Source organism: Engraulis encrasicolus, chromosome 14, assembly GCF_034702125.1.
Source record: "Engraulis encrasicolus isolate BLACKSEA-1 chromosome 14, IST_EnEncr_1.0, whole genome shotgun sequence".
Taxonomy (NCBI): Eukaryota; Metazoa; Chordata; class Actinopteri; order Clupeiformes; family Engraulidae; genus Engraulis; species Engraulis encrasicolus.
In genome coordinates, this window is record NC_085870.1 from 19410559 (window position 1) to 19420558 (window position 10000).

General features: G+C 44.5%; 1 protein-coding gene across 1 annotated transcript in view; it reads left to right on the plus strand.

The window, feature by feature from the left end:
- Positions 1 to 10000, plus strand: part of quo (quattro) — an 80558-nt gene that overhangs the window by 68143 nt on the left and 2415 nt on the right. Inside the window, exons 18-24 of the mRNA XM_063215135.1 lie at positions 1191 to 1440; positions 1831 to 1917; positions 2498 to 2818; positions 4417 to 4587; positions 6283 to 6460; positions 8696 to 8812; positions 9101 to 9391. Coding sequence (XP_063071205.1) covers positions 1191 to 1440; positions 1831 to 1917; positions 2498 to 2818; positions 4417 to 4587; positions 6283 to 6460; positions 8696 to 8812; positions 9101 to 9391 — 1415 coding nt within the window. The remainder of the gene's footprint in view (positions 1 to 1190; positions 1441 to 1830; positions 1918 to 2497; positions 2819 to 4416; positions 4588 to 6282; positions 6461 to 8695; positions 8813 to 9100; positions 9392 to 10000) is intronic.

The following is a 10000-nucleotide window of genomic DNA, read 5'->3' on the forward strand; positions in this document are numbered from 1 at the left end:
TCTAGTTATTCTGGGAAAGAATTGTGTCTGTTAGTGCAAGAGACAAAATGCAGCACAACGCACTCGGAAAGAACTGCGGTTTTTACATAAGCAAGCCAAGAACTGTCTGTATTGAAGCACTAATGGCTATATTTATAGAAACAGAAAAATATATTATATTTGGTCCCTGAAAACCACCTCCACGTAAGATGGCTAGGATGATGAAATGACACAGCACACTGAGAGCCGCGCTGTTGGAAATTAATAAAAGGCTATCTTACGTACGCCAGGCCCAGAATAGTCCATGCTCTTTCATTACAGCAAACACATAGTCTCCCCGCTGCCAGGGGTAATAAAGCGCGGTCTAACTTAATATAACATTGCCTCGGATGAGAATAATATAAAATATAAATATAGCAATCCTATCATTTTTGTTGTTTGCAGGGTTCTGTTTTGCTCAAGGCTATTGCTCAAGGACATTATGCATTCACTTTGTTATTACTGTGCGCAACAGGCTAATCATCCAGTGTGGCGTGAATGCTAGCTTCAGCGCTCTAAATATAGCTAACTGCTGCTGTGCCAGCGTGCGTCATAGTAACCTGTGGTTGTCATGGCAAAACTAGGATTGCAGCTGGCTGCACTTCCTCTCCTAACATGGGTGTTATTTTCTACCCTTGAAAATGTCAGGTCATCCATATTTCTATTTTTGCTGCCTATGTTGCCCGTGGTTGCAGAGGTGTGTCATGTTGCGATATTGTGCCATTTCCCGAAGTGTACAATATGGAGGAAAGAAATAAGATAGAATCTCTCAGATCTTTAAATCTTGATGTGTTGGTTTTCAATTAAACAAATGTTGACTTAGTTGAAGCATTTAATTGATGAATGTTGACTAAAATGTTCCATCATGGAGGAGATGCTGCTGACCCAATGTGAATAGTTGTTTGATTGATATTGTTTACTGCTTGTTGTCTGCTTAGTCTGTGTTTGGTGAAACAACAATGTCTATCCTCTATGTACTCTAATGTGTGTTAATTGATTTACTTGATTGTCAGTAAGTTACACTTTGCCTTTGACTTTTTTTATTGGCATTGTTTCGGTCTATTGGGTGTTTGGTTAAACACGATTTCTATCCATTATGTGATGCTTGTCACTGATTTACTTGATTGTCAGTAAATTACACTTTGGCTTTTACTTTTTTCGTGTCGGCACAGGAAGCTTCAGCGCATCATGGAGGAGCTGCTGTTGACGGAGCGTGAGTACGTGCGGGCGCTGGGCTACGTGATGGAGCACTACTTCCCCCAGCTGGAGCGGCCCGACGTGCCCCAGGACCTGCGGGGCCAGCGCGGATCCATCTTCGGCAACCTGGAGAAGCTCAGGGACTTCCACCAGCACCACTTCCTGCAGGAGCTGGAGCAGTGCCTCCGGGAACCCTTCCGCGTCGGGCACTGCTTCCTCAAACACGTGGGTGGCAGTGATAGCTTCAATAATTTGGCTTGTGACTATCTTCAAAATGTGAAGGTCCAAACAGAAGGTTCCTCGTTGAAAGTGGTAGTCTGAATGATCTGAGGCACACTGATCTTAGTGAAAAAAGTTAGCAGTGGTACAATTGAATGAGTAATATAACTAAGTAAAATAATGAATGAACGAATGACTGAATGACTTCAGCATGCATTTCAATGTTATCATTCATAAATAGCAAGAATACAGTAAATGACTGTAAATAAATACATTACATGCATATAGCTTATCGCCATTGGCCACATTTTCATGTGGTGGACATTTTAGGGATGTTCCATTCTGTATGTCCATATGGGAGATAACATGCTTTCCATTTCTAATCTGTCCATGCAGAAGGACAGCTTCAGCCTCTATGCGCTGTACAGCAAGAATAAACCCCGGTCAGACAATCTTCTCAAGCACCACGGCCACTTCTTCAAGGTAAGAACTCTGACAGGTTTCCTGAAAAAAAAGAAAAGCAAAGAAAAGAAAAGGAATAAGAAATGACAGCCGGTGTTCTGACATGTAAAGTAAGACATTTCAAATATGCAGGGCAGGCTTGGCTCCTGAGACCTCATGGAGGGGTAGCAGAACTAGGAGAGAGAGAGAGAGAGAGAGAGAGAGAGAGAGAGAGAGAGAGAGAGAGAGAGAGAGAGAGAGAGAGAGAGAGAGAGAGAGAGAGAGAGAGAGAGAGAGAGAGAGAGAGAGAGAGAGAGAGAGAGGATCTGTGTTGATGTGAGTGTGTGTGTGTGTGTGTGTGTGTGTGTGTGTGTGTGTGTGTGTGTGTGTGTGTGTGTGTGTGTGTGTGTGTGTGTGTGTGTGTGTGTGTGTGTCTGTGTGTCTGTGGTTCTGTGTGTCTGCGTGCATGCGTGCATGCGTATGTGCATGCATGCGTGTGTGCGTGCGTCTGCCTGTGTGTGGGTCTCATTCTCTTTCATCCGTGTGTGTGTATGTGTGTGTGTGTGTGTGTGTGTGTGTGCCTGTGTGTGCCTGTGTGTGTGCCTGTGTGTGTGACCCGTAGCAGAAGCAGCTGGAGCTGGGAGATAAGATGGACCTGTCCTCCTATCTGTTGAAGCCGGTGCAGCGCATCAGCAAGTACAGCCTGCTGCTGCAGGACATGGGCCGCGAGTGTGGCCCGGAGCCGTTGCCTGGCGCAGCATCAGCATCCGCATCCCCCTCAGCATCAGGACCAGCAGCAGCAGCAGCAGCATCATCATCAGCAGCAGTATTGGCCGCCAGGAGCCACCAGCGCTCTCAGATCCAGGCGGCGCTAGAGGTCATCCACTTCCAGCTGCGCCACGGCAACAATCTCCTGGCCATGGATGACATCCAAGACTGTGATGTAAGCACCTGGTTCAATGGTTTTACAAGTTGGGGCCCGGGGACCCCTGGGCTGGGGCCGTTATGGGATGCTAGTGGGTCTGTGGAGTTTTGGCAGAAAAAGTACAGCACACATCAAAATGAATAATTGATTTATTAATGTGCACCAAAATAAATCATAATCAGCTATACAATAGTTAAAAACTGCATAATAATAAATTACATCTATGAACATTATTTAAAAATCGCAATGGGACACCGACACAAACACAGAAAAAATAGTATATCATATCACGACCCATGTGACCCTTGCCTGGAATCGGTATGTACGAGGCCTTCTCGTGGTAAAGTTGACGTAGTCAACTAGAGGGTGGTAGGGAGGGAGAGAGGGATGGAGAGATGGAGAGGTAGAGGGAGAGAGAGGGGGGGTGGGGTACCAGATTGAGAATGGGAAAAAAGAGACAGAGGCAGTGATGGAGAGAGAGTGGGTGAGAGCCAGAGAGCAAAACAAGACATATGAAGGGTAAGTACGAAAAAGAGACCCATAGTGACAGAGATGGAGGAGTGAAAGAAAGTATGTGAGCGGAGAGTGAGGAAGAGAGAATGAGAGAGAGAGTGCATGAGAATGGGGGAGGGAAAGAGAGAGAGAGGCAGGCCTGAGTGATGATGGGCTTTGGCAGAGAACATTAATCTTATTGTTATGCAAAAGCACGGCATCACACGGTGCTGTTGCCCATCAGCAGCTGTGATGAACAGCTGCAGTCTGTAAGTGAGAGAGAGAGAGAGAGAGAGAGAGAGAGAGAGAGAGAGAGAGAGAGAGGGAGGGAGAGAGAGAGAGAGTAAGAGAGAGAGAGAGAGAGAAATGGAAGGAGAGAGAGAGAGAGAGAGAGAGAGAGAGAGAGGCGAGTACACACCTCTTTAGCCGTGCACACGGGTCAATGCAAGGACACCTTATCCACCTGTGAACGATGCTTCTGAGGAGGAAAAAATCCCAACATTATTCCATTCATCTCAGTTCAATGAGTCAGGCCATTTTGAAAAGCAAACATTGTTTCTTTTGATGAATACATCTCTCCAGGGAGATTAAGTTCCTCGATGTCTCTCTCATTCTTCGACAGCGAACATTTCAGATGACCTGACTTCCACTTGCAGATTCACATGCAGTTCTTACTCCCCCTGAGTTCACTGTAGAGTAGGCCTAGCTGCAGAAAAGTAGCTGCCGCAGCATTACTTTAAAAAACCTATGAATTTTAGATGATTTCTACATGAATTTTGCATCAGCCTTTCCTCAGATTTAGCCACGGTCGTGTGACTGCATTGAAACTGAGGATAAATTCTGTCTTGCCGCAACACACTGCTCACGTTCAAATGTTAAATGTTAATCCCCCCGTCTCCCTCACACACGCATGCATGCATGCCTGCACACACGCACGCACGCACGCACGCACGCACGCACGCACGCACGCACGCACACACACACACACACACACACACACACACACACACACATTTGCATCTCCATCCAGATGAACTTTAAAATCTTTGAAATGGTAAATGGTAATGTTCTGCTCTCTCTCACACACACACACACACGTGGCTCTCTCTGTCTTGGGGTTGCAGGTGAATTTAAAGGAGCAAGGACAGCTGATTCGTCAAGATGAGTTCCTGGTCTCCTTCCGCAAGAAGAAATGCTACCGACACATCTTCCTCTTCCAGGACCTGATCCTCTTCAGCAAGACCAAGAAGACTGAAGTCGGCAACGACGTCTACATCTACAAGCAGTCCTTCAAGGTAGCCCATGACTAGCCTGATTATCATCGACTTTCAAATCTCTTTGAGAATTGGTCTGACCAAGAGCACAACAATTAACATTTCCCACATGGTATGGTTGAAAAGCCTCCCTTGGTTTGCTACTGGTTGTTTGCTTCCCGACAAAGCGGGAGGAGTTCCCAATTTTTCGGGAGCTCAAAAAGTACTTGCATTGCTCTTGACCTGACTAGTTGCAATGCCGAAGGTGTTGCGTCACTAGGAGGGCGTGGCCTGGCTAGATGACACCTAGACAATTCAAGCAAGCAATCTGTGTGTCATGCACCATTTATTAAATGTTACATGAAGGTTACTATGAAGGTCATTGGTGAGAGCAGGTTCGCGCACTGAAGAAGACACTAAGTTCAAGAACAAGGTGTTTTTTTCTGAGAGCAGAGTAGAGCAGATGTTTCAGGGTTCCGTATTCATCTTTGCTCTCTGTGCTCACAGTGTGCCCGTACTGAGCAGCATTTAAATACATGCATTCTATATTTTTGTTTACCCCTGACTGTGTGAAACTAACTGGCACAACTCAACCTCTGATTGTTGGAAACCACTATCGGTCAAAAAATAGCTCACATGGTTGGCTACCAGTGTCTTGCCCCTCCTCACAATATCGTGTTTACAAACACGGTGACCCCATGTATATCAGGGTTAAACAAGAGACAGGTGTAGTGAGTTACAATTATGTAAAGAGACATACCAAAACTGTGTTTACATACATGTCCTCTGCAAAGTAGTTCAGATACACAATAAATTGTTACAGTTCAAAATAGCATGCAGGTAATTGTGAAGTGGGCTTTTTTATCTGGTTTTGATAGTGTATTTTCCCTTCAATCACATACTGATTGAAATGCCACAACCTCTTCCTTATTTGTGTAAGGAAATGCACTATACAATACCTGTAAAACGTCTTACATGAATTGAAATGCCACCATGTAGTATCTCTGTTCTGTTTCTTTGCCGTCGGTCACCTCAGGCATCAGTCATAGGCATGACCCATAACATCCTTTCTTACCTATTGAAGTCCTGTCTCTCTCACCACCTCTCTGATCCTTTCCTCCTCTCTTGCCCACCCCAGACATCAAACATAGGCACAGGGCCCTTACAGTAATTAACTTCTTTTATCACCAGCCAAAATGGCTCGTAAATGTTAATCTAGCCAAACACATACTAACTAATGGGTCAAAGTGGCTAGTAAGTTGGTCTTTCCTACGAGCCGAGCTGAAATTTCACCAGCATTTGGCCGGTTGGCTGATGTTACCCATAACTTCCTTACTTGCCTATTGAAGTGCTATCTATCTAACCTCTCTCTCTAATCTCTCTTTTTCTTCCCCCTCTCTTGCGCACCCATCAGATATAGGCATGACCCATACGTTACTTCTTTACTTATCTATTGAAGTGCTGTCTCTCTATGAAAAGAAGGAAGGTCCGCACACTGTTGCTGCTCCAGGTTTATTAACACAACGTTCCGACACAACGTTACACCTGACGAAGACCAGACTGCATGGTCGAAACGTTGTGTTAATAAACCTGGAGCAGCAACAGTGTGCGGACCTTCCTTCTTTTCATGTTTAATCGTGTTTAAGCCCGGCACCTGTCTAATCTGGATGTGCACGCTCTCCAAAACGCTCTCTAACCATCTCTGTGTTGCTTTCCCCCTCTCTTGCCCACCCCCAGACGTCCGACATAGGCATGACCCATAACTGTGGCGAGAGCGGCCTGTGCTACGAGATCTGGTTCCGGAGGAGGAAGTCCCAGGACACCTACACGCTGCAGGCGGCCAGTGCGGAGGTGAAGAGGGGCTGGACCAGGGACCTGGAGAGGATACTGTGGGAACAGGCCATACACAACCGAGGTTCGAGTCAGAATCACAATCACACAATCAGAATCACAATAACCCATTAACCCATTTTAGCCTGCAGCAACATATATTGGCGGCATTCAGTCTCTAGAGATTTGAGATTTTTTCAATAAAAAATGTGTGTATGTTAGAGCTGAATGAACAAATGCAAAATGAGGCTCCTAGCTTTAAAATGTCATTTATTTCATGTTTTTTATGTGCTTCGGAGGCTGAGATATTTAGGTTTTAATAGGTAGAGGGCACCTTTTCCCAAAAAGGGCTTAGGCTAAAATGGGTTAAGACACGGCATTACACATTTTCTGTTACCAGAATGGCAATGACCAAGTTGTAGTGCATTACTAAAGGCCCAGTGCATTATCATAGTAGTGTAGTACTATGGCAGTTAACTTTTCAAGGACTATAACAGCGTTCCATTGAAACGGTGTGCATTATGGGGCTATGAATCAGAATTTTTAATGGCCAAGGAGATGTGTACTGTAACTATACAGGGAGTTTGGCTCCAGTGGTGAAAGTCTGAGGCTTGACCTAAAGAGTGGATCCATTCCCACAGTAGTTAGACTGCGAAAACCAAGGTCAGCATAAGAATAACATTCAGGTTTATTTGCCGTGTGTGCATACATGTACAATTCTCAAACTCTCTATACACCCTTGAACATAGTAGTTCTTTGTTATCTGTGGGTTGGGTCACGGTCACAGTTTTGATTTCTGTAATAGATATAAGAACAATGTGGACGGCGTTATAAATAGCACAAAGTCTCCTACACTCCTATACTGCCCACTTGGCACAGGTGTCCTTGAGCACATCTCCACAAACCCTGCAATTCTTTCCCCCAGGGGGTTATCCCTGTACATTGGCAATCCTCTAAGTCACTCTGAATGAAAGTGTCTGTGTCAGCATTTATTGTATTGGTATTACTTTCCTGGGACTCTACAGGGTGAAACCTGTCAATACAATTGTGTCAGTGGCTCAGAAGAGCAGTACAAAAAGCAATCGAAGGGTTGAGAGTTCGATTCCAGCTTCTCCTTCCTGACTAGCTTCAGAGTAGTGTTTCTCAACGGGGGCTCTACAGCCCCTGTAGCACGAGCTCCAGTCCCCATACTGCTTCTAGTCGGCTGACTGACACTTTCAATGGCACCATTTGTATGTGTATTTGTATGCACACACACATACGCATGCACGCACACTCACACACACACACACACACACACACACACACACACACACAATGCTCAAGCTCATGCTCCCCTCTCTGTTGATTGTTGGACTATTGTGCAGTGGTACTGCAGGTCTTTGTAAGCCCTGTATTTTTTATCCAGAGTAACATTGTATTCATAGTGCCATTGTAGGTGGGCAAAGGCAGAATAGAGAGCTCTTAAACCAAATCATTTTGCTCTGCAGGAGTCCATATTGTCTTGCTGCATCAAAGAGCTCACACCAAGGCCACAGACCATTACAGAGGAAGAGAACGGTGGTCAAAAGCAAACAGAGTGCTTAGCCCATTACAGAGAGTGCTCACCGGTCAAAAGCAAATATGCTGCTATAATGGTTTTCCCGACCAGTGATTTTCATAGCAGTGAGTTGCTAATGCATGGTCGGATCATCGGCGTCTTGAGAAAAAAAAGAAAGGAACTGAAAACACACACACACTCTTTCTCTTTCTCTTTCTCTCTCTCTCTCTCTCTCTCTCTCTCTCTCTCTCTCTCTCTCTCTCTCTCTCTCTCTCTCTCTCTCTCTCTCTCTCTCTCTCTCAGTGGCTCTTAATTGTAATGATTACAGCAGTACAGTTATGCCTGGGGGCTAATACAGACCAGATTTTTTTACACAACACAAATGCTGAACATAACAATAGCATCACCATTTGTTTAATGTATGTTGCCAAGGCAATGTTGATGACCACAGTTTGTCAGAAGCATTATGTGATTCTGGCAGCTATAAAGTGACACCTGAGTTATTTCCTCATTAAATGTAAAATGTGCATTTTTACAGCGTGTGGCCATTGGGAAATAAAGGCTTGATTATTTTTGATATCTGACTGAAGACATTTAATACTAACTCTCTCTCTCTCTCTCTCTCTCTCTCTCTCTCTCTCTTTCTTTCTTTCTTTCTTTCTTTCTTTCTTTCTTTCTTTCTTTCTTTCTTTCTTTCTTTCTTTCTTTCTTTCTTTCTTTCTTTCTTTCTTTGTCTCTCTCTCTCTCTCTCTCTCTCTCTCTCTGTGTGTGACTAAACAGAGGTGCGTATGCAGGAGAGGGTGTTTATGGGTATTGGCTACAAGCCCTTCATGGACATCCAGCCCAGTGAGGCAGCCATCAGTGACAGAGCCATCAACTGTGGCCCCGGCAGCAGAGGTATGCATCTAATATCACACTCTAACTCTATCACACGATATCATTTTATATATCATGTCATATGACACATATTGTATCGTGTTGTGTCGTGTCATGTCTTCTAGTGTCATATTATGTCTTTAAGTTTAAGTGAAATATGTAAATCTATATTTAGGCTCTATCAAATGTATTAGTATATTATATACCATACATCTTGGAGAGATGTGACATACATACTGTAGCCCATATTAGTCCCGTTATATACTTACTGTACACGTTACTCATCTTTCCCTCTCTCCTTCTTCCCAGAATGCAAAGCGTCTGTGTCTGGTGTTCCCGGTTCCTCTCCGGGGCGCTTCCCAGCGCTACGGCCCAACTCGGTGAGGAGGACCTCATCGTCTGGAAGCCACTCCTCTTCGTCCTCCTCCTCCTCCGGCAGAGGCTCCATGTCCCCTGTCGGGGGGTACCTGTGTCCCATCGGTGGCCCCCCAGCCATGGGTCACGGCGGCCTGCCTCTGGCCCTCTCCCTGCCCCTCTCCACTCCGGGGGTCATGGAGGAGGACGATATGGACCCAGAGCAAAGGAACCACCATGTGCTGGGTGAGTTGCTGTTTCTTTATTGATCAAAGGGTTTTGTTAATGTTTTTTTAAATTATAATTTTTATTAAATAACGTTTTTTATACACCTTAGTATATACTGTATGTGTCACATAAAGTGAAAACAAAGTGAACAGACACAAGAAATAACCCCCCATTCCAAGCCTATGGTGCTCACTGCTGAGTGACGGTGTGACATTGATACATTTGTTACATTACAACACATTACATTTAGCAGACACTTTTGTCCAAAGCGGCTCACAAATGTATTACAGAATTCGTAGTACATACAACACTTGCAAATACAAGGTGGTGCATAGGAAATATACAGAAAATGCCTATTCCGAGTAGGGTCAGTGTTTTTTTTTTCTTTTTTCAAATTTCATTAGAGCAAGGTTACATGCATAGGAAGTTAGTGCAACAGACGTTATCCCAAATAATAGGGACAAAAGAGAAGAGACTTTACCAGCTTCTAATATGATATCACTTGTCCTCAAATTCAAATGTTTGCATTCATGAAATAATAACAATGGGTTGGTGGGCTGTGTTGCAGTGTTGAGAAAATGGGTTATACTTTACTTGACGCCGGCGTCATAACAGTGTCATAATACT